Source organism: Xyrauchen texanus, chromosome 1 (assembly GCF_025860055.1).
Source record: "Xyrauchen texanus isolate HMW12.3.18 chromosome 1, RBS_HiC_50CHRs, whole genome shotgun sequence".
In the NCBI taxonomy this organism is placed as follows: domain Eukaryota; kingdom Metazoa; phylum Chordata; class Actinopteri; order Cypriniformes; family Catostomidae; genus Xyrauchen; species Xyrauchen texanus.
In genome coordinates, this window is record NC_068276.1 from 47,072,032 (window position 1) to 47,097,930 (window position 25,899).

The 25,899-nt window shown below is 37.6% G+C and overlaps 1 protein-coding gene across 2 annotated transcripts in view; it reads left to right on the forward strand.

Moving 5' to 3' along the window:
- LOC127650012 (cingulin-like protein 1) overlaps window positions 1–21,173 on the forward strand; it is a 49,543-nt gene extending 28,370 nt beyond the window's left edge. For both annotated transcript variants that reach the window (XM_052135122.1, XM_052135130.1), the window contains 11 exons: window positions 7,249–7,455; window positions 7,750–7,854; window positions 8,320–8,472; window positions 9,193–9,363; window positions 13,524–13,682; window positions 13,802–13,891; window positions 18,104–18,187; window positions 18,326–18,450; window positions 18,558–18,666; window positions 19,172–19,335; window positions 19,972–21,173. In XM_052135122.1, coding sequence (XP_051991082.1) covers window positions 7,249–7,455; window positions 7,750–7,854; window positions 8,320–8,472; window positions 9,193–9,363; window positions 13,524–13,682; window positions 13,802–13,891; window positions 18,104–18,187; window positions 18,326–18,450; window positions 18,558–18,666; window positions 19,172–19,335; window positions 19,972–20,122 — 1,518 coding nt within the window. In that variant the 3' untranslated portion in view covers window positions 20,123–21,173. The remainder of the gene's footprint in view (window positions 1–7,248; window positions 7,456–7,749; window positions 7,855–8,319; window positions 8,473–9,192; window positions 9,364–13,523; window positions 13,683–13,801; window positions 13,892–18,103; window positions 18,188–18,325; window positions 18,451–18,557; window positions 18,667–19,171; window positions 19,336–19,971) is intronic.
- Window positions 21,174–25,899: the final 4,726 nt, after the last annotated feature.

The window sequence follows — 25,899 nt, forward strand, 5'->3', positions numbered from 1 at the left end:
AACCGAGTCGTTTTCTTGAGAACATCACCTGACACGTAAACGGAGGTCACTTTAGAAGGTTGACCATAGAAATTCAGTAGATGACTAATTGGTCTTGGCAGTTTCAGTGAAAACACAAACTTGTTGGTAAAAACGGCACTGAATTTTGGACACTAGAAAAACAGGACGTCCTATTATCCATTTATTAATGTGGTGTTTTGGTTACATTTAAAAGTCATGTATCATTGGTTGTTCAAACCATCAAATAGTTGCAATAATGTTTTATCATTGTGGCCACTGGGTAAAGAAACACCATGTTAGTTAGTTGTAACAACGTTGATGATGGGATTTGCATATGAAGGTCATTATGTATTTGATTAGGAAATCTTGGGTGTTTCAATCCCTCAATCAGTAATGAAATCCCCTAAATATAGTAAAATATTCTACCAAATCTCCAATCAAAATTATCATGGAATCATTTCTTTTAACAGTTTAACACACAAGTTGGTTCCCTTAGAATCTACATTAAAAAAATTCTTAATTCATGCAGGGATAACATTGATCATCGGGTTTTGCCCAAACTTCCATGCCAGCTTGAGTTTATGCTGTCATTAAACCAAAAACAAAGAAATTCTAAATGTAAAAATATAAGAAAATATATATTGCAATATAAGGCTGATTCATACTTCTGCATCAAACCTATATCATAGCCCATGATGTAGCCTGACGTGCACCCCTTCAAAAACTGTGCGACGATGCAGACCACAGCAACTGTGATTGTATGCTTTTTTTTTTTTTTTTTTTACCACAGACCATCCCACAGCATTACAAATAAGATATTTGAGGTAGCATTGCATTTTCTTCAAGATTATTTTAAGATTTGTGCATCATATACCCGAAGGGACTTGAACAAGAATTTGGACAAGAATTGTGAACATCTTCTGTTTTAAAATTTGGTTTATGTTTAATGGAGTTATGAGCGAAATGCGACAAAGACACAGCTGTTTACAACTTCTTAACTTTGTGCTTTTTATCTGGGCTTTTACTCTAAATATATTTACTATGGGAGTGACACAACATTTGTTGTATTCTGCTTGATTACTTTCCGATCTGTATGATGCGTTGACTGTATATTTGAGAGTTGTGTACAGTAAATAATCATATTTCATAAGTTATGAAAATGGAACACTTTTTTTCCCATTTTCTCCCAATTTGGAATGCCCAGTTCCCAATGTGCTCTAAGTTCTCGTGGTGGCATAGTGACTCGCCTCAATCTGGGTGGCGGAGGACGAATCTCAGCTGCCTCCGCGTCTGAGAGTGTCAATCCGCACATATTATCACGTGGCTTGTTGAGTGCGTTACCGCGGAGATATAGCGTGTGTAGCTTCACACCATCCACGGACAACTCACAACTCAGATATTGCCAAGCTGTGATCGGTTTTATTTTTTCTTGCCACCAGTTCAGTGTCAGTCTGCTCGGCATCCATCCCCACCAGACTCCACGCTGAACACCGGAAACTCACATGCCACTCCCAAAACTGAGACTGACCGATCATCCCTCCACTAGCGGGGTAGAAAACGGGCAAATAGCCCCATCAAGAGCGAACCACATTATAGCGATCACGAGGAGATTACCCCGTGTGACGCTACCCTCCCTGGCAACTGGGCCAATTGGGTTGCTTAGGAGACCTAGCCGGAGTCACTCAGCACACCCTGGGATAGCAAACTCAAGGGGTAGTAGACAGTGTCTTTACCACTGAGCTACCTAGGCCCCCCTTGAATATGGAACACTTCTAATTTGTCAGAAAATTAAAAAGCGCAAAAATTAAAAAGCTTGTTCTTTTGCATTTATGCATTGTAAATCCAACTTTTAAGCTTTTAAAATGACAAGTGGTCAAGTGAGTAGTTATGAATTATTTGCTTGGCTTTATTTTCCAGCATGAGTGTCAAAAGTATGCCATAACTTTTATATATTACTTTTTAAGCAACTCAAGCGCAAGCAGACTGTGTATAAACCTGATTTATTTTCTCTCTGCATGGCAGACAACATGTTGTTAGAAAAATATTTGAATGCTATAATATAAATATACTTTTGAATCCACAAATTACAATGCTTTTGTTTACATATGAAATTTATAATTATTTCAGAAATGAAGGCATTTTATCTCAATATACTAGCACTTGGCAATGTACTCCCAGAATATCGCAGACACACCAATGTAGAAATGTAAATGCAACTACTGCATTGGCTACTACGTAGAGCCTACGCCATAGGTTCGACGCAGAAATATAATCGGCCTTGAGTTGAGAGACTACACATTGCCTCCAATATAACTGATAATGTGACAGAAACTGTCCAATGGGGACTACAGTGGGATTGACCTGTGCTTTAATTTGCTTTCATTTCTGGCATTAAGATTAAATTGTCCCCACTCAGATTATAAATCTTACATGTAAACCTGGATGATTTGATAGTGGATTAAAGTGATTTAGATTTTTAGGGGTAGTGAAAGTGAAGGAGAATATAATTTCACCTGGTGAATTTGGTATGGCTTTAGACGGTTTTATTAGTTTCAGTGATCGTTTGGGCAATAAATGGTGCTACAAAGATTAGGGCTGCAAAGCTTGGGGACACTCTGTGTCCTTGCTCTGAGTTCATGAAGTGAACGTTATTCTCCTGCCATTGTTATTATTGAGCCCTATAAACACTCTTGCAATGCTGGTTAATACCCAACTATAGATAAACAGCCCAAGCAGGCTGGTGCACCATTCAGATCACACTGCTCTAGTCTTTGTAATACCTCTGTCAAGAAAAGAAACACAGAAGCAAACAAAGAGCTCCGTATGAGTGCTGCTCTGCTCTGACTCTGTCGCGTCCGAAGGCCTTCAAAGAGTTGACTGCGGGAACTGGGGCATAGAGGGAGAGGGAATGTGTGAATGTTCATTAAATACAAACAGAGTCTGCTCAGAGTTTCGTCAATTTCCCCCAATTCAACAGTTTCTCAGCACTACCTCAATGTCCTGTAGTTTATCAGTAGCAAAATGTTTCCAGACATTCGTCCTCCTCGTAAGGGAAGAAAATATTGCCACAGTTAAACTACGATAACCTTCTATGAAGGACACAGGCTACGTGATAAACCACCTTGTGTCATGACATGGCTTCTTTTCTGTGGATAAATGTTTAAAAGAGGTTTTTCCTAGAGGTTGGGGGAAAACGTATCTCAAAGTATCACAATGTTTTACATTACAATACTTTATCGATATTGTAACTAATGATACTTTAAAAATTTTAGTTACATTTTCCACAATTATTTTAGAGGGGGGAAAAAAAGATTGACCATCACTTACAGCACATGTGAGAAGAAAAAACAGGCTTGAATTTGGTCAACAAACACAATTATATTTATTTGACCAAAATGCCAAGTTTAAATGAGCAATGAAAATAAGTGTATACACCGGAAGATCCATGAAAATGTTTTGCTAGTTTCTCTGATGCATAAGGTCAATATCACAGGTTTGAATTGCAGTACACTCAACAAAAAGAATGGCAATATTATCATATCATGACCAAGATATTGTTCAAATATTGTATCGCCAATTCCTGTTGATTCCCACCCCTAGTCTTTCATCACTTTGTCAATGTTTGTTATCTTCTGCAGTATTGCAAATACAGATAAACGACCATAGCGCAAGGGTGTTCTCTTATGCTAGATAACAGTACAAGTTTACATACACTTTTAGGTCATTTTTAGTGGCCATCACAAAGCCCTGACCTCAGTCAGATAGAACATTTGTGGGCTGTGGAGCGGAGGGGGGCGGGGCCGGGTCGGAATATCGTGCGCCCAGTCCCCAATCGGCCTGATGAGGCGCGCGAGGGATAAAGGCAGCCGGTGACGATTGTTCGAGAGAGAGAGAATTACGGGCATGTCCGTCATGTGTTTTTTGGTTTAAGTTTCTTATTAAATTATTATTTATGTTGACAAGCCGGTTCTCGCCTCCTCCTTGCCCATCCTTTAACCGTTTTACATGGGCAGAACTGAAAAAGCATGTGCAAGCAAGGAGGTCTACAAACCTGAGTTACACCAGTTCTGTCTGGAATAATGGGCCAAAATTCCAGCAACATATTGTGAGAAGCTTGTGGAAGGCTACCTAAAACGTTTGACACAAGTTAAAAAATTTAAAGGCAATGCTGCCAAATTCTATAAAAGTTTATGTTAATTTCTGACCCTCTGGGAATGTGATGAAAGAAATAAAAGCTGAAATAATTAATTCTCTCAACTATTATTCTGAAATTTTACATTCTTAAAATAAAGTAGTGAACCCAACTGATCGGGAATGTTTTCTAAATTCTGATTAAATATCAGGAATTGTGAAAAACTGAGTTTAAATGTATTTGGCTAAGGTGTATGTAAACTTCTGACTTCAACTGTATATATTAACAAGGCACTCCCCAACACAACCTCCAGGCCACCAGAAGTCTGGGGTTGTGTGTCGTAACAGAGGTCTAGGTTTATTTTGAGGGGGTTGGCTGTGGTTAGTTTGGGTGGTGTCGTGGTTAATGAGTACAGCATTAGTGAGGGCTGTAGGGGGGCTTCAGGACTTTGAACTGTAAGCAGAGCAGACATAAATCCACCCTTTTCTGCTAATGAGTTTCTGTTGTGTTAGGCTAGAAATAACCTTTCATTAACACACACACACACACACACAGCTGGTGTGTCCTCATCCGGATGTTAGCTAATCACTGGGTTTGCGATTGCAGTTCCACTGCATTATGGCACAGATATTTTAAACAGTGTCTTTTATAGTCTCACTCTGGTGTGTCTTACCGGTAGCAAGGTGTGATTAATCTGAGACCATGTACACACAAAAAAATGTTTGGTTAAATGTACAATGATTTTGTAATGTTTATTTTCTAGCACCGCATACTATGGGGCCAGAGGCAATGGCAGTTCTAGGGTCAGTAGATATTCAGATAAGCCCAGACCTCTGTGGATATGTATTGGGCCATCCTTTGATGAAATAACAAAATATAATACACTTTTATTATAAAAGTTTAAATGTAAATCAATGGGTTGTCATTTATAATTAAAATCTTAAAATATGAAGTTTTACTTTTGTCAATGCTTCTGTTATGCTCAAAGATCAGAAGTTGCATGCTCTAAACTCTAAAGTGATTTTAAAAAGACACTAAAGACACTCTCTTACGGCTTTCCGTAGTTCGACAAAATGTGTACAATTGACAGTATTGAAGCCTATTATTGATTCATTGGGTGATTCATTAGTTAAGAAGATAGCAAGCAGTAAATATGCTAAAATAGGGGACAAAATAATTGCTAGGTTTGCCAAAGTTAGCGACGTTCATGACATAGTGATTTAAACAAGTTTTGCAAAAAAACGCAAATGTCCTGGCTCGAGACTTACAGATACCAAATTCCTCAAGCACATTTGTATACATTACTCATTTTATCCCTCTTCTTGCATGCTCGCACATTTGCATGCAAGTGTTCAAATGCAGCCACCCAACAAGACAGCATCTGGGTACTAAATTAAGTCGGCATTTGGTATTATGGATACTGTGTAGAAAGACTGGTATCATTAATATATATATATATACAGTACTGTGCAAAAGTCTTAAGTCACATAAGATGTTTCACAAAAACAGTATAAATAAGTTATATATTCAGCTTTAGTGTGTCATCAGGAAATATACATTTTAGACTCCCAAACAATCCTTTTGCAATTAGAATAAAATAGAAGAACAGGGAAACCTGCAACAGATGTCAAGGCCCCTACAGAGACCCCAAGATTTTATGGTTACTATCACTGGACAAAGGTTAAAAAAGCTATCAAAAATGACAATTTTGCTATGAAAATACAATTTCAACTACTGTTAGCATTTATCAGCCAGAACACACAATTCATGCCCAGTAAGTGTTTAGTTTAGTTTTAATTCAAACATTGTCTCTTTCCACATTTGCTGACAATGGATGGCCAGACCTGTTATGTCTCATTCCCTCATGCAGAGCAAACGATCTACCTGTTCGTCCAGTTCTGGACCCGTGTTGTGTGTAATCTTTAAGCTGTCATCAACAGGATAAAGAGACCATCGCTGCATGACAGTTGTCTCTGCTTTTAAAACCTGTCAGTTTGTTAATTGAAAAGACCCTCAAGGAGCTCTGGCATGCTGATTTTAGGTATCAAAGGCGTTCAAGCCTAAGGGTTTCATGGACATTTAAGTCGCTGAATGAGTTTGGAATTACAAAATGTGTCTGTAGTGCACACAGTAGCTCAACAGGGCAGTCTCCTTTATTCATAAAACTTGGCAGAGAAAAATGCTGGGTGCTCTAGTACTGGCCAAGCACAAGCCAATTCCTAACAAAGAGACAGACTCCAAGAGAGCACAGCCTAATTAAGGAATTCGTTCATGTTCAGAGACATCTAAATCTGTAATTCGTCAAAAGGTTTAAGGAATCAAGAAACTGTATAATGTGTCAGGTTGTGTCATTGAGAAACTGGAGGAGACATGCTTTTCTAACTCTAAATGGGCAGCCTTTTGTCTTGCACTCACTTTTCTATTCAGACAAATTCAGTTGTAAGACTTTATGGACTTCCATGCTACAGCTTCAATTGCTGGTGAACTGAGAAAATTATTCCAGCCATAAATAAACTCAGCAGAAAAGAAACGTCCCTTTTTCTGGACACTGCAGTACTTAATGCAGCTGGTGGCCACACCAGATACTGACTGTTAGTTTTGATTTTGCACATTAATCAATTTCTGTTAGTCACATGTCTATGTGTAAAGTGTTAGTTGTTGAATATGTTTCTGTTCATACAAATATTTACTCATGTTAAGTTTGCTGAAAATAAAAGCAGTTGAATATGAGAGGACTTTTTCTTTCTTTCTTTTTTTGCTGAGTTTTTTTTTTTTTTTACCGTTCATTAAAAATTTTGTTTTGGCTGGAATATTTGGCTGTTTTTCTCTTTTATATTTGTGACAAACAGCAGATCATTGTGTCACTGTGCTTTATATATAAGATCAGACTATGTCAGTCTCCGTCTCAAAAAAACATGAAGATTTTGACATTTTGTTCCTCATATTTCTGTTTTGGTGGCTAAAAGCGAGAAATATTCTATAGAAGTGTCACATGGAGCTCTAAAGCAATAAAAAGATTTGTATTTTTTTTTGCAGAGTAATGTTGCAGTTCCCAAATAAAAGTACAGAGTAAGTGTATGTAACTGCTGCTTTCTTATCTCGTGCTCTCTTTCTAGAACAATGCCACAGCGAGTAAGGAGAAGGAGGAAGTGGAGGCAGCACGGCAGTTGTCTGAGGGTCAGGCAGGCCATCTGTCTCAGGAGGTGGACAAACTGCGCAGGAGGGCGCAGGAGCTGGAGAATGAGGTGGCCAAACTCAACCGCATCATTGATGAAGCCAAGCAGCAGGAGAGCAGGCTGGCGGAGCGTGCCAGCCGTCTGGAGGTGCCTTCAACTTTCTCTTTGATTGTTTGGAAAATAAAATGCTTACTTTTAATACACACACAGCCTTCAGGCTATAAATACATGTGGAGTTTCTACCAGTATTGTATTCTAATTATTAGTCTGACAGGTAGCAGTTTTCCAGACAAAGATTAAGATTGTCATGCCTGGAATTCCATCAGCAGTGATTCTCCATTAATTAATTTTCTTAGTCCGGGGAAAAGGCTTCATCATAGTCTAGAAAATCAGCCCCAAAGATGAAGAACATCTGTAATGTGTTTGTTTGTATGACTACAGAAGGAGAAGAGACAGTTGGATGAGTCTATCGCTGAGGTCAGGGAACAGGAAGAGGAAATGACCCGAGCAAATCGGGCACTTAGTACTCGCCTAGAGGATGTGCAGGTGAGCCCTCAAAACTCCTACATAAACCATACAAAAGCCTGATTTTTATATATTAGAGCTAAGATAGTTAGAGATCACACAATACAGTAAGTCAAGTTATTCTGAATTCTTCACATGGAGCCCATAGAAAACCGGGAAATATCAAGTTTAAAATTGTGCTTTCCAGGCAAAGTTATTGAAATCTCTATAGTAAATATATATCTTTCTAGTTATGCTCAACTCCAAAATATTTTGTAGACTAGAAATAAGCTCTTTGTGTGTGTGCAATCAATTAGAATTATTTCTAAATATCATTGCCAATTAATCCCAACTGGAAAAGTCATGGAACAATTTAGGTCATACGGTCTGAAAACTGTGCAGATCTTTAAACCAGCTTAAAAATACCAACCATAAACAGTACTATTTATAATTGGTCTAAGGGTAGCCCTGGTATCACTGTGTTAAATTAAATTTTCCCATTTACAGAAAAACTTGACCAAGATGACTCAAGAGCACCATGAGCTGGAGGAAAGACTGAAAGAGGAAAGGAGTCAGAAAGAGCAGTTTAAAAACACTAAGAATGAAATTGAAGATGAGCGGAGGCTGCTGGACAGGACTGTCGAGAAATTACAACGGGAGGTTAGATAGACCTGGATCAAACCAAAGTGCTGTTTGTTTTCCTCTGTAAGGGTGTTAAAGGATTAGTTCACCTACAAATGAACATTCTGTAATTCTAATAATCCTCATGTCTTTCCAAACCTGTTTGATTCTCTTTTGTGGATCTCAAAAGGTGAATTTTTGAAGAATGTCCTGGACACTTATGTATATATTTTATTATAATATATTTGTGTGTGTGTGTGTGTGTGTGTGTGTGTGTGTGTGTGTGTGTAGTGTGTGTATATACATACATACATACATACATATATACATACATATATATATGTATGTATGTATGTATGTATGTGTATATGTATATATATATATATATATATATATATATATATATATATATATATATGTGTGTATTTGTGTGTGTGTGTATTAAATTATTATATTCCATAATACTTGTGCGTGCCACTTCCAATCTTAAGTGAGTAAATATTGACAGAATATTTATTTTAGGGTCAACTATTCCTTATTAATAAACTTATTAATAATTTTAAATTTAGCTGTCAGTACATTGTTTCTTTTCAATTCCCTTAAAAGGACACAATCTGTGCTGGTTTTGCAGCTTTAGTGTGATGTGTCTCAAAGAAACCTGGGCAGCCTGATTGATTTCTGAGGAATTGACAACATTTACTTTGTCCCACTAGGTTTACAATGCTTAATATCTCTCTTTCTCTCTCTCTCTCTCTGTAGATGAATGAGATAGTAGAGGCGTCTCAGAGCTCAACTCAGGAGCTGCAGGAGCAGATAGACATGTATAAAGAGAAAAACCAGAGGGAGATGGCAGAGCTGAAGAAGCAGCTTAGAGAGGGAGAACTGGAGCTAGATAAATCACGTCTTGCCACCAAGAATCTTCAGGAGGAGGTAGGTGGGGGAAGGCGAATTGCCAAAAAAGTTTTACAAAAACCACCTGTCTGAAACCAGGTCCAGAAAAGAAAATATTTTTAAATGGAATGCATTAAATGGTACATGTAAAAAGAACCATGGGATTACCATGTTACATGATATAAAAGCAGTGACCACATTTAGATGCACTTAAGAAAGCAGGTTATTCAAAGGGGTTTGCAGAAATCTGCGTTCTGAAACGTTATTTAAACGAGAACGCCGATTTCCTTACGCTGTTTAAGGGAATAAGGGAAAGCGGTTTAACGCACCTAAGTTTCTCTCGGAGAAAGCTGCTTATGTGGCCATGTAAACAAATGAGCAGCGTTCTAACAGGTTGTTGAGTGCGCATGTGCGTGGAACAGACCAAATAACAAACATCATAGGATTGAGCCTAAGAAGTCAACAAAACATTTGTAGGAGTACAGTGGGAAAAAGCACATAAACTATAAATTATACCCATTTATAAACACCATTGTAAAATATTGATGGTCCCTCACATTTGTGTATATGTGCTCGTACAATGAGGAAATCCCATAGTTATATGTAAAGGGAACCCCACTATTGCAGCGCAATTCCACCGCAGGTCACTATAGAAAGGTAAGAAAACAAATACAGCAAAAACTCTGGAATATCTGGAAATAAAGTAAAGCAACTGAACAAAATTGTGAAATCTTCCTCTGATGCCATGTTTGTTATTTACACAAGCATCGCAGGGAATTTAGGTTGCTGTGGAGAAAGCTCCTTACGGACCGAGCCGCATGTACACAGGAGTAAAGAATACGGTGCTTAAACAGTGCATGTAAACAAGAACGCCACTTTCTCGCAATAACCCTCTTTCTGGTGTCTATGTAAACGACATTGTATTACCATAATATATGTAAAAAACAACAACATGGCATTATCGCAGTACATTTCCAAAAACATGGCATTACCATGGTATGTGTCTAAAAAAAAAACATGGTATCACAATGTAACATGTCCAAAAACCATGGTATTACCATAGTATGTATCTAAAAATATGGTATAATCACAGTGGTTGTCCAAAACAAAATTGTATTTCCATGGTACATGCAAAAAAACATGGTATTATCATAGGGCTTGTCCAAAAAACTTGGCATCACAATGTTGCAGGTCCAAAAAACATGGTATTACCAGGCTAATATCCAAAAAAAAAGTATTATTATAGTACATGTCCAAAATACTTGATGGCATTACCATGGTATGTGTCTAAAAAAAGCAACATTGTATCACTAAGTTAAATGTAAAAAAAACATGCTTTTATGATGATATGTGTCTAAAAAAACGTATTATCATAGTACAGTAAAATACCATGTTAAAAACCATGGTATTACTATGGGTAGGTGTCATCTTGTATTTCCAAAAAAACATGGTAGTACCGTAGTACATGTCCAATGGCAATAACATGATAATTTGTTGTAAGTGGACTGTAAGGTTATACGAGTGAGTGTAGACATTTAATAAATGCAGAGTAAGAGGTAAAGCTGCATGATGAAAATAAATAAGTATTTTGTTTAAATTATATTGATGAAGGCTCTAAGCTAAATATTGATCCTGTTTGAAAAATATAAGTAAATATAGGAAGATAAGGTGTTAGTACAGTATCTACCCAAAATGAAACCTGCATATCCTTAGTGGATGTTTACAAGCTGACAATTATGTACCACGTATTTCTCAAGAAACAGTTTGTTGGAGCGATATTTGATCAATATAAATATAATTTGCACAACATCCATTTTATTCAGTCTCTCTCTATCTGTGTCATGGATATCAGTATATCACCTTTCTGTGTTAAATAAACCTTAAGTAAACCCCTGGAATGTTCCTCATAGCCATTAATCATCGGCCAACATTCTTTTGGCAGATCAGATTTTTCAATCACTTCAGCTCTTATTCACAGTGTATGTCCAACACTTCAGTTTATGTACTCAGCAACCCCAAGTGGGACTGACCTCTGACCTCTGCTGTTTGGATGCAACTATGGGCTTTAACCCTGTCAACACTGTGGCATTTAAGGAATGTTATTGTTTGATATGGGAATCAGGCATTATTGGTCAGGCCCTGTGAATGATGTCCTGTAGAATAGTTGGGACAGAAGTACCCATCCCCCCTGAACTCATTAACACTTTAGAGCAAGAGTGAAATGTGGCCTGGATTCAGAGCTGACTGACTGTAATGCCAGTCCTGGAGTCTTTGGTGTTTAATGGCAAAAACGCTGAGAAAAACGTGTTTCTATTCAAAATGTTGTTCATACCATTTGGGCCAAATATTTAGTCTGCCTTCAAAATTTCAGCTTGTGATTGTGGAAGGAAGGGAGTGGGAGATGGTTCATGTGTCAGGAATAAAGACCAGTGGAGAGATACTGTGTGTGTGTGTGTGTGTGTGTGTGTGTGTGTGTGTGTGTGTGTGTGTGTGTGTGTGTGTGTGTGTGTGTGTGTGTGTGTGTGTGTGTGTGTAGAGAGAGAGAGAGTAGGATGTTGAGTTCCTGTAGAGAGCACAGACTCTGAGCAATGACCTACCAACACCTCATCCTCCCAAAATTCCCTCTGATACAGACTCCCCTCAATGACAATCTCTCCTCACATAGTGCATGACCTCTCTCGCACAGCTGTTTCCTCTGAAACTATATACCTATCACTAACCTCTCAAAAACACAACCAAATACTCTACACATGCATACAGTACACGCTTAAAGTTTTGTCATTTCTGCGCCACTAGCGTCACCAAACAGATTCCTGAAAGCTCCATCTGTCTTCCATTGGTTGTATAAACGGATAGTCTCACCCCAAACTCAAAGCATTGGTTGAGCCACTGTTAGCGTGTCAAGCTGGAATTCTGCTCAAACACACAGGAATGTTTTGCTAGCTCGACAGAATTACACTTCTAGTTAAAATCAACCTACAAATGTCTTATTTATAGGCGACTCTGCCTATGTGGCTGGGATATGAGAAGAAGAAAAAATCACACACATCAGCTTTAATAGCGAACACTCATTAAAGCAACTTCTCATCCTTTTCTGGATCTTTGTTACTCTGGTTCTACTTAAAAATAAAATAAAAAAGCTCAAAGCCCCTGTGAAACTTCACTTTTATGAAGTACAACAGTGTATGCTTCATATGTATGTTAGGAGTTAACGAATGGGGAAGGCAGCATCTTGTGGCAAAAACTGTAACTGCAGAAGAACTGAAGTTCACCACACATAAAGGAGAAATTTCCCACATAGCATGCACATCACTGTATTAGTTAACTAGAAATGTTTAGATGGACAAATCCAAAGGGAATTAGCCAAAACATTGTTATTTTTAAACTTGGTTCAGGATTTTTTTTTTAATCCTTAAAACGAGACCAACATTTTAAACAATAATTCCTAGAGCTATAAAGCTTGGCAACCAAACTTGGTACAGACCTTCAGACTGTTCTGACTCTTCTAACAGACCAGACTTATGGTTTTCACACAGCAGAAAATACAAAATCTGAAATATCCCATTGATGGAATGTTCAAACAGGCCAATGGAATCCTTGTTAATTCAAACTTCAAATGGTCAAAACAAAATTCAAAAGTAAACAAACTCACAGAAGTACCTATGGTAAATTCAAAATTAATGATTAAGGTATGATGTGTGCTTTTTATTTTGTAGCACAAGGGATGGTTCGCTGTCATTTACTTGCCTTCATGTTGTTCCAAACGTGTGTGACTTTTTCTTCTGTGGAACACAAAAGGAATTTTAGGCAGAATGTAAGGGACTGACACTCTTAGTCATCCTTCACTTTTATGTATGGAAGTAATATTGAGGTGACTGAGGCTAACATCCTGCCTAACATCACCTTTTGTGTTCATCAAACTGGTCATATGGGTTTGAAAAAGAGTAAATAACAGAATTAAAACTTTTTAACTATTCCTTTAACCACAGAGCTTAATGGAAAACTGCTACTCTAAAACCCATTAGAAATAGTTTTTTCCAGGTAGGTCCTACAGGTTAGAAATCCACCTTCCAGGTTGTCCTACAAATTGATGCCATGACTAAACAGCTCCAATCCACAGCCTGAATACTCACAACTGTCCTAGTTGACTTAAAGTTGTTGTTAATCTTTAAAATGTGAATGTGTTTTGTGCGTTTTAGCTGGCTCATGTGCAAGAGGAAATGCATCAGTGTCAGAAGGAGAGAGATGAAGCCATGCAGAGAACAAATAACCTGGAGCAGAAGGTCTTTGATCTGGAGGTCAAGGCCGAGACAAAAGCCCACTCAAATGACAAAAGCAGACAAGTCAAACTCCTAGAGGTAGAGCACTGAGAGAGACATTTCTTCTTTTGTGGTTCTGTATTGAATTCCAAAATTTAACCCAGTCTGTGTGGTAAACACCTAGTTATGTACATTTGTCTGTTTCTATCTACCAACAGGACCGTGTGTCTCAATTAGAGATGGAGCTGGAGGAGGAAAGGCAGAGTGGAGATATGCTGATGGAGAGAATAGACAGAGCGAGAGAACAGGTGAAAACGGATCTTACTGTACCAGTCTTGGAGAGCCAGTCTGTTGAATACCTGCATAAACTCTTGTACTCTTTGCATATTCTGCTCTAGAACTTTTAGCAGTCTCTGATCGGTTGTACGGACAACACAGAAAATGTGTTTAGACTTCGTGATCAGAATTTCTGTCTGGCCAAATGTAATAAGTAATGATTTTTTCATAGATTTTCTAAGAAAACATTCTGAAAAATCACTGCACATAATGCAGGCATTTTTAAATTGGTCAATAGATCTATTTCTTCCCGGGTACTCGGAGCACTTTACAAACACACTGTTTAATCCAGTCAAAGCACAAGTGACAGTTGAACAAAACCAGCCCCTTGATCCACTGTGTGGTTCTGCTTTCAAAAATTGCACTAAAGATTCAGACGTAATTCACACCAGAGCAAGAGAAAGATGGAGTGGGAGAGAGAGAAAAGAAAGTGAAGGGTACAGTGCATTGTAAGAAGAGCTTGCGTAATCATTCTCTTTGGCAGCTTGCCTCTTGGTGAAAGAGTGCCTGTCCAAATTTCAGGCATCAATTAAGACCTCTTTCTAAAGCTCTGCCTCAGCCAAAATATGCAAGAGGTCGGGCATCTCAGAGCTCACTCTGAAACAATTTCAGAGAAATGTCCGCAATCCCCAAATCAGAGGTTTGCTGTAAGAGAGAGACCACAGAGAGTTCTTCCTTCCTGACTGATAAGGCCATTAAAGGGAACATTTTGCAATCTGAAGCACAGATGATGCATGTTTCCTGAGAAACATGGCCTGGTGTTTTACCATCTCAGTCTGAAAACTGTTGGTTGAGTGTTTTTTATGGAAGCAAGGCAGACTTTATTTAATTTCAGGATCATGCATCATATGGTTGCACCTATGACTCCTGAACTTTAAGACCTTTGTAAAACTTTCAGTGCAAGTACCCTACATTTATCCTCATGCTTTATTGTTTCAAACTTAACTTTCCCAAAAGCTAATCTGGTGCATTGGTACGATTGCACCGGTCACACCACATTTAGAACCATTAAAAAACAGCAAATCTAGATCAGTGCTGAAGAGGTGATTAATAGATTATAAAAGAGAGAAGCGTGTGATCTTTTTTTAATTTTCTGGAAATAGAGAATTGAGGCAAACATAATGACACAATAGTGTTACGCTAAGGCCGAGGTGAGTTTACATGGAAACAGTAGAGGACTCTGCAGAGACTGGGGTGGGTTACAGAAGTGGGGGGATATGGGGAGTCAGGATGGGCGCACCTGCGTCCATGACAGCAGGTGCAGGAGCGGCTGTCTGAATGAGAGTAATCTCCCACTCTTTGCTTGCATGCTCTCTCTCTCTTTCTCTGTCTATGTGTTTCTCTCTTTCTCTCGCTCTGTTGCTTTGATTAGTTTCAGTGTGTTTTCTGCTCTGCTGACGCAGCGCCCTGCAGGGTAGAGCAGCACACACGGCTCATCCCTCATCCATGAGCACCACTGTCACATGCTAATTGGCATAAAATATCATCCACTCTTACTGCCTGGCACCAGACAAAAAGTGCAATCTTCCTTCCATTGATCGCTTTCTTCTATATCTCTTTGAAGTCTTGAGGCGTGTTCTATCTCTTTATTCTTGAGTTGGGCTTATGGCACTTTTCCACTGCACGTTACGGTTCAACTCGCCTCAACTCTACTCGCTTTACTTTTCTGAGCTTCCTTTTCCACTGCAGTTTAGTGCCCCTCAACGTGGGTGGGATTATATTATGATTGTCATAGTTGCACCACCTCTACTGCTGTGACATCATCTTAAACACGACACAAACTGACCAAAACAAAAACATAACCGCTAGCTGTTAGCTACTAGCTCATTGTGCTGCATAAAGCAGTTGTTGCATGGGGATTTTACACAAGTGTAACAGTTAAATTGGCCTTTTTGTTTTAGAAGCAAGATTCCAGTAGCTGGTCAACTAAATAAAATGAAGCTTTCAAGCAGAGTATAGAGTTAGCGTAACAAAATATACTATCCTCCTTTGTGGGTGCATCCAGGGCAATCTCCCTCCCATTGCTTGCCGGTTTAGATAGTGTCCATTTGGTCGAACCACTTCCACTTTTCCTTGATGGTTCTGTAGTCACTTTTAAGTTTTTTAACTTTTCTCTACAATGTTGGTAGGTCCGGTGGTAGCCGTGTGCGGCAAACAGCTGAGACACTTCCTCAGAGACTTTTTCATTTAGCTCATCACTAACGAGTGGACCGTCTGCATCTCGTTTATTCACCATGGTGTGGTTTTGCAGCCATTTATTTTTTCACAATTCGAAAGTCGCATGAACAAATTATACTTCTGGAAGAATATCTCAACTCATACAATATCATACAATGTGAATGTTGATCAGACCTTTGGAGCTCCAAAAATAAGATATGATAGATGTGGGTGTGAAACGGATCACGATGCTTTTTATTATGAATCTCCACTTTCTCTTTCACTTCTACATCTGAAATGCTCATGTGGTGCCCGTTTAGTTTCACTTTCACATCTGAAAGTAACAGAAGAGATTTAGAGTAAAAAAGGAAGGAATGAATGACGCAATCGCTCTCCCTATACATCCAAACTTTAATGGATCATTTAGAGCAGACATGGGCAATTAGTATTCCGCCTAATGTTATACTTATTTTGTGCAATCTGGCAACCATTCATGGGAGTGAACTATTTCTTGCTGCTACAAACTTCGTGATCTCTTGTGTGATATTCTGCTCAAGGAAAAGTGTGATATGGCCAGTTTGTGTCCATTCTAGAGGCTGCTTGTGCTTTTTGGTGCTACTAAGTTTGCAGGCAAACAAATGTTGGACTGTAATAAAATATCTTCGCATCAATGACACGTGAGCAATCGCAAACAAGAGACGAATATGTATTTTTTATTTGTGCAATTTAGAAATGTTTAAATCCCTCACACCTGTATGTTAATCTAACTCTTGCAGTAATTATTTATCATAGTCATGCAGCCGGTGTTATTCAGTTGTGTGCTGAATGGAAAGCCAAACCATTGACGAGACCCACATCATGACCCTTTTAGCGTGTAAATGGGTAATGTTTTGTGAATGAAAATAAGTAAACTGTCCCGCTTTGCCCAAACATTAAAAGTTCTAACAATTGAGTTTTTTTATTTTTATTAAAACAGACCCCTGATGTAGAGAGTGTAAAAATAAATAATAAATTACCAGGGAAATTGCTCATCCTTTATTCAGTTTTTGTCATGCCAGCCTGATAGAAAATGATCTACCTTTGTAGAGCAATTCAATACTTTAGGTAATTGCAGAATACTCCCATTAGTCCAGTGATTCTCAAAGTGGTGGCACGTCCCGTAGGCGGACACGGAGGTATTGCAAAGGGGTACGGAACACTGACCCATCCTTAAATCTCGTTCACTTTCACACATTCAACATAAATAGTGAAAATACACATAAGAACCGATGTGTGAAATTTATTTTCCTCTGCCTTTAAAGTTTAGCCTGGCACAACACATCCTGTGCGCGCAGCTCTTGACAGCCTAAAGCGTTGATGTCGGGTGCGCTCATGTAAACAAGATCATTCTTGCCTGCGTGGCAGTTTCAAATGAGGTGAATTAAATTCCGGTCTGTTCGTCACACAACACGATCATATGGCTTCAGAAGAATTTAAATCTAAGGCACGTCCACATGTTATGGACAACTTTAATGATGCTTTTATGTGTGCTTTCGGAGCTTGAACAACCACAAACATGATCCTCTGTTCCCTCAAAGTAACACTGATTTTGAACGATGAGGGTGAGTAAATGATGGCGGAAAGGTCAGTTTTTATTTAAGTTTATCAGTATCATTAATCCGGTACAAATTATGATGAGATACACATTATCTCATGTGATACTTGTTACCAAAAAGCCCAAGCAGCACCTAGAATGGACACCGACTGCCCGTATCACACTTTTCCTTGAGCAGAATATCACACTAGTGATCACTAAATTTGTAGCAGCTAGGAAGAGTACACTCCCATGCATGGTGGCCAGATGGCATAAAATAAGTATAACATTAGGCGGAATACTTTCAATTTGGCTCCCTTCACCAGTTGTGTGAAGCAAAATGTGGTCAGGACTGGGATGTTTCTTGTTTGAGGTGGAACTTATGGTTTGTTATTGTTGGTGTGTTGTGTTAGGGAGGTTTGCCATTAATAATTGTATTGTGTTTGTGTGACAGTTGGAGCAGATGAGGAGTGAACTCATGCAGGAGAGAGCCAGCAGACAGGATCTGGAGTGTGATAAGATCGCCCTGGACAGACAGGTAAAAACTAACTTGTCTGAGAGAAGTCCTATACTAACCATCAACCCCTCTTTAAGTTCTTGACTTATCTAAACAAGCAACACTCAGCTAGTAACCTTTTCACATTTAAATATCCACTCACCTTCCCTTTCTGTGAAGAATAAGGATCTGAAGAGCAGGATCGCTCATTTAGAGGGATCTCAGAAGCCCAATAAAGAGGGTCTGGTGGCCCAGCTTGAGAACCGCATCCAGGAACTGGAGGAAAGACTAGAGGGAGAGGAGAGGTACACTAGGCAAATATTACTTTGTGTATCCTAGACATGACATTAGATTTTTTTGTAAAATGTCTGGTATGAAGTTCAAATATTTTACTCTAAATGTGTGTGTGCAGAGAACGAGCTAACCTACAACTGGCGAACCGTCGGCTAGAGCGCAAGGTGAAGGAGATGATGATGCAAGTGGATGAAGAGCAGCATTCACTGCAAGATCAGAAAGATCAGGTGAGCAGAGATCTCTCCACTGAGAAGAGAAAATAAAATCTTGCATACTGTAGTCTTCTAAGCATACATGCTTCTCAATTATATATCCAGTGTTTGGTAGTTATGAACTACATGTAATCTGGATCACGTAAAATGACTCTGGGACTGACAAATGGCAAACAGCAGATTCATTTTATGTTTACTAACATTTAATGAAAAGAGTGTGGGTACTTGATACACTTCAAATTAAGGATTTTCATCAAAACATGCTAAATTAATTCACAAGTAATCACCTAAAATTGTAATCTAAAAGATGTATGATTTAAGATGTAGATAATGATATAAGATTTAATTAATTATTAAAATTTTAGTTGCGTAATTGTAATCAGTACCAGATTACATTTCAGGAGTAATTAAAAAAAATCATTTGAGATAGATCCAAGCTAGTTGAGTTCTGTCACTTTGGTTGAATTGTGCTGAATTTATTTGTCAATATTGTATTAATGCGTTGTCATGCTGTTTGTAGCTGAACCTGCGTCTGAAGGCTCTGAAGAGGCAGATGGATGAGGCAGAGGAGGAGATCGACCGACTGGAGCACAGCAAGAAGAAACTGCAGAGAGACTTCGAGGAGCAGCAGGAGGCCAATGAACAGCTCCAGAGTCAGCTCAAAGCACTGCGCAGTGAGATGAGGTAAATTATTAAAACAGTACTGCTGATCCAGAGTCAGCTCAGAGATAAATTATCAGAACATGGATCGCTTATGACAAGATAATATGAAAATATTATTACTGTTCTGGGTTACACTGAAAGCACCATGAAGCAATTAAATCCATTACCACTGATGGAATTATATCATGCAGTGAGATAAAGTAAATGCATAATATTATTACTGATCTCATTAACCTTTGCCCTGATGTATACAACGGGCAAGCTAATGTAATATAGAAACTTTGTGTTTCCCAAACTTTTTTCTGCCAAGGCACCCTTTTTACAAAACAAAATAATAATAATCCACCACAATATCCCACCATCCCACATAACCATTATCAATAGTTTTCCTTTTCAAGAGCTTGTCCATGTTTTCTGTTTGTCTTGGTGGTGTTTACACGTGGTTTGAAATTCGGCTATCCAAAAAATTCTAATTTGTAGATTTGTTCTTTCAAATTAATTTTTGCAATGCCATAGCAAAGAATCTTTGGTTTGTATTTATTTTATTTTGTGGAACTTGATCATTTTCCAGGCAGACCTGACAATCTTTCACGGCACAGTGGTTGGGAAACACTGCTTTAATCTAACCAAAATGTTTTATTTCTGATTACCCACAAGGCGTAAGAGCAGCTCGGCACCAGTCCTGAATATTGATGACGACGATGACGATGATGACATCAGCACTTATGGTGAGACCTACTTCAGTTCTTCATCCAGCTACAAGCGCTCCAGCAGTCAAGATGCCATCATCTCCAATTTCTCTCTGTGAATACACAACTGCAAACTGGGAGGAAGTTATAAATACAGATGGAAAGATGCCAATTTCATGTGACCATGAGACCAATCCCTAATGCCTTACTCCCTTGATGATATATTTTTGCTAGCTTTTTCTTTTTTAAGTAATCTTTTGTGTTCAAACCTTTTGAATACGGTATAGCACTGTATATCTGCGCAAAATACAATGTTTGTCAATTGTTTGTTTTTTGTCCAAAAAAATATTTTTTGTACAATTAAATATTCTACCATTTCAATAAATCCACTGACATAAAAGCTGCCTTTTAATAATGCAAAAATAGCATGCTATTTAACTACCTGGAATGTGAAGAACTGACAGACTGAAAGACAATACATATTAAGGGAAATGTGTATGAGGGACAAAAAACAAAACAGCGATGACCAATAGTTTTTTTACGTAATGAACAATCAGATTAAATGTTATTCCTTATTAACTATTCATATGAAGCTGCGCTTGTTTCTGTACATTTTCCATCTAATTTTTCAACATTATACCAGACACAAAAGCCTTTGAAATGTACAGATTCTCTGGTCTATGTCTGTTCAATCTTTCCCAGTAAAATGTTACACTGTATTGACATTTATGTTACTAGGATTTTTCATCCTACTCTGAATCACAAATCAGTGTTATGGATAAAACTGCATGAGCCTGTTTTATTATAGAAAAAAAAAACTTTTAGAATTGGTTTTAACACACTTTCACACTTATGAATATGCCCTGTATTTGCATGCTGTATATTTAAAAGCATTTGTGCCTATTGATTCAGAGGGGAAAAATGTCCTGACTTGTATATTACAGAACTGACAATCACCCTTTTGGAATACACTGTGATGATTTGCACTGTATAATTGAAGTGTGCCTTTTGTGTTCAGTGCTTAAATGTTGTTTAATGGGACAAATCTGCAGCTGTTGTTCATTATGGTCTTTTTTTTTTTTTTAAGATAAAAAAAAAAAAGAATCCTGCCTCTACCTCTCTGTACACATCTGTCTAAAAACCTGAAAACAAACAAAAAAGAAATAAAGTCCACAGTTAATCTAATGGTGCAGTTTGTGGCTTCATGTGTCTGCTTTCTGTTCTTTGCTTATTTTTCAGTTTGTTGATATGGTTTATGGTTTAAATCTAATGGGAGGATGCATGATTACTGGATAAGGATTTTTTTTTAATAATCATTTTAAAGCGATTGCTGACCAGATTTCAATTTGTATATTCGGTGTCAATCTATCCATGGGTATCAATCTTTGCAATTTATATAGTTAAACAATTACACTTAGGCCTATTTGTGTACAAATGTGGTTTGAGGTTTTACTCTCCACAAGATCTCAAAACAAGCAATATCTAGCCATTAAACCTTTTAGAGAAACCTTCATCTTTTTAGATTAAGAAAAATGAATATTCACTATACAAACTTCTGTGACTTTTTAAGCTTTTACAGTATTACCATGACTTTTTCCAGGCCTGGAAATCATTTTTAAAACTCCCTAATATTTCCAGGGTTCCATGACCGTGATAACCCTGTAATGTGCAAAAATCTCTAAAAGCAACAGTGTCTTGCACTGACTTCTACATGATGTCTTGTATTCTCCCGCATCTCCATTCTGTGGGTTGCTATTTTATCACCTGTCTGAAGCAGCTGTCAATACTGTTTCTCATTTTTAAGATGCATTCTGCGTGTTTGGATGTTTGTTTTTTTAGTTTTTTTTTTTTTAACAATTTCTCAAATGTAAATCCTGTTTCTGACCAGACCGATGTGCCTTTAGCCAGAAAAAAAAAAAAAAACATAAACCCACTACAAGATGAAGAGAAGAAGTGAAGGGTTGACTTTGCAATGTTAGTAGGAGAAGACTGACTTCATGGAAAGCTGGGGTTGTGTGCTGTGACAGCTGAGCACTGGAGAAGAATCCAAGCGAGGGGCCCTCAGCACCACAACAAATCCTCTGGGCTATTGTCTTCAGGTCTGACCTTTATTAATGGAGCACAAATCTCTGAGCCTGCTGAGCAGCGGTTCTTGGCAAGACCCTCTCACTTATCAAGGTGAGGCTGATATCGAACATTCATTCATTCCTGAAATTCCAAACCCACTCCTCACATGCACACACACCTCTTTCTGATTATAGCAACAAAATATATATGTTTCTTTCATAGGTGTGGTAACTGTATTCTTTAAAATCTTATTTTAGTCTAGCGTGTTAGAGAAAAGAGAGTCTTGCAATAGGCCTATTGCAAGTTACTTTTTGAACATCAGTTCTTAGTCAGGTCTGGATATATACAGCTCTCTACTGCCATCTACCTGCTAATGAGTTGTGCCACTTGTTTAAAAATGTAAACATTGTGACGACTGAATGGAGGCCCCTGAGTTTACAACCTTGCTGATCTATGACATAACCTACTGGACATTAATCAGAGTATAATTTAGAAACTGACTCAAAGAGACAAATAAGATGCAATAACGCCATATCTTTCAAAATACCTCTTACATAACGTCATAATTAGTCACAAACAGATAGTGCGCATTTTCGAATTTAATAAGATGTTTACATTTTCCGAAGAAAACGTGAGAGGTGCTATCCAGAGTAAAAGTCGCCGCCGCTAATGCAAGAGCATTTTTAAGGTTTTCTGAGGGTTTTTAGCGTTGCTCTATTGAGCTACCTTTGTTCTCCAAGTCAAAAGCAAGGTTGTAATAGTTTAAAATGTTTAATTTAGTTTTTATTTCTATTTCATTTAAAATGTTTTGCTCCAATTTAGTTTAGTTTTTGTTTTGTTTGTTAGTCTTAGTTTTTTAATAGTTTATAGCTTAGTTTTAGTTTTTCATTACAGAATGGGGAAAACAGGCATTTGTGCCACGTGGTTCGTTTGTATAGCTGGACACCCAAATGTACAGCTTATAAATTATACTTATGATATTTAAAATCTGAATTTTAATAAGACCAACTGAATTTCATTACTGGTATTACAGTAGAAGAAAACATCCGAATAAATGACTGGATATTATATTTAGGAGGCCAAGCAGCGAAGCTGCTGGAACCCTAAATAAATTGTACTGATTTTTTTATTTTTCTTATTCTCCTTTTTTTCTGCCCTTAAAGTGTCTGGGCGTCAGAGTTCGTAGGTCATGGAGACACAGAACTTGAGAGGATGATCCCAAATCTCCCTCACCACTCAGGTGCACAAACACACACCCATCTGACCCTATATGTTGCATATATATGTGTATACATATAGGGTATATATATATATATACAGAGTTGGGTTACTTTTGAAATGTACTCCACTACAGATTACTGAATACATTTGTAATGTATTCCGTTAGATTACTCAAATCCAGTAACGGATTCAAAATACTTTGGATTACTTCTTCAGCACTGGTAGATTTTTTCACTTGTACTGACTATAAAAACTCTGCCAGTACAGTAAGACAAAACACACAAGATAAAAATACATTCTCTGAAAAACCTAAATATCTTATGCAGTGTTGTTTCTAAAACAAGATCAATCAAATGTATCTTGTTTTAAGGCTTTTTAGGCATTTTTACAGGAAAACAATAAAAAAGATTTTTGCCCTAATATAAAATGTCTTATTAGAAAAAATGTATTATGATATAACATGACTTTTCTTGATAAAAAAATATGATAAGCCTGGTAATGTGCATGTGAAATTACTAGAAATAGCATTTTAGCTTAGCATAAAGCTGACAATTTACACAAGGTTTATTTCTATTTCTTCTGCTCCAAATTTACTTCAAACGTACTTCTCTGTCTGCTCGTATGAATGTAACTCATCATAAGAAAGTGTTTCACCGCTGTTCAATTGTACTTTGGATGACATCATTTATATGTATAAATGTTTTCCATCTGAAAGCACCACATTTTAAATGAAAGAATTGACAATAAAATGCAAAGAAATCTCTTCAGTAATCAAAATACTTTTTGAATGTAACTGTATTCTAAATACCAATGAAGATAAATTGTAACTGTAGTGGAATACAGTTACTTATATTTTGTATTTTAAAAACGTAATCCCATTACTTGTATTTAGTTACTCCCCAACCCTGTGTGTGTGTATATATATATATATATATATATATATATATATATATATATATATATATATATATATATATAGTATTAAAATGTAGCTAAATTCAATATAACATCTTTTTAGTATGTGAAATGTTATTTTATTATAAATTTTTTATACGATTTAACCACATTTTAGATATTTGTAACAATACAGCTGTATGAATATGACCTTCAATCTGTTATTAAACACTGTGACCACTGGAAAGTTATTATTTACAGTGACAGCAAAACATTTCAATTCCATTTTCATGTGTTATGCAAAGAAATAGATCGGCTTCTTTCAGTTTGCTGAACATGCAGAGAGCAGCAGAGGGCAGCAGAGAGCGTGAGTCATTGTCATTGTAAACAGATTCTGAGCGGACTGTTGCAAAACTAGAATGAAAGTATCGTCAAATCATCGTGCAATGCAATAAAATATCTTCCCTTCCCTGCAATCGATACCAGACACGATAGCAAGAAGGACGTTGAAAGGATATTTAATTTAAAAGAAAATAAGCAGTGAGCCTAACAGCTGAAACCGGGACATTATAATTTTTTTTAGAGAAATGACGGGACACTGGAACACCTAGAAAAACCGGGACGACTGCTGGTCAGCCTAGTTTTCTACCAGCTTCTCTCCATGATGTACGTGATTCCCTCCCGATCTGTTTTTGCTAATCTAATCAGGGCAATCGTCCATCTGCTCGTGCCATCTTCATGTCAAAGTGATAGCGGGTTAACGCAACAAAAACGAAAACGACATTATTTTAAAGATTATTTTTAATTTTGTGTAGTTGTTTTCAGAGCCATGACATTTATTTTTATTTCAGTTTACGATTTTTTTTTTTAACATTTAATTTTAATTTTCGTTTTAGTTTATGATAATAACCTTGGTCAGAAGCTCATCTCAAGTCTCTATGATACTCGTATTCACACCTCAATTGTCAATTATGTTTTCCCCACTCATTTTACTGTCCACACTCTGAGAAAAACAAGACGATGTATCATTCATGTCAGTACAGTAGCACAAACGGAACGAGCATGCACCAAAATTCAATCCTTATGTTAGAGGCAATAGTAATATTGATGCTTGCCTTTTTAAACACCATTAATACATAGAGTAGACATAGATAGTTATGTTATGTTTGGGGTGTTAGCAGCAAGCTATAATGTATCCTAATGGTGTGCAGTTGCCCCTATAAAGCAGGCTCAATCGGAGACCTGCCCATCACTGATCTCTGATATGAATAAAGACAGAAGAAGTAGTCGTGTGGCCGCCACGGTCCTTCTTCTTCTTTGGGGTTAATGTCATAATCACACACTGCCGTCTATGTTGTGCATCCATCATTGTAACGTTCTGGCTGTGTCTTGTTTGGAAGTCTGCGTCCTCCGTAGGTCGCAGCATACGTCATTGAGTCTGTCTCGTTTCAGAAAAGTGAGTAGGACACTTCGAATGCAGCCTTCTTTCATGGGAATTCGGAGGATGTATGACGTGTATTCTTCGTGGGCACGCACAACCCACCATTCTTGTCAAAAAAATGTCAAATGTCAACAACAAAAAAAAAGACTCCAATTTGCCTGTAAATGTGATGTTCAAACGCAAGGAATGTTAATTTCCAAGTGGAAGTACCTCAGTAGATGGGTGCAGAGTATATAATATGTATAATTATATTAATATATAATTAAAATAAAG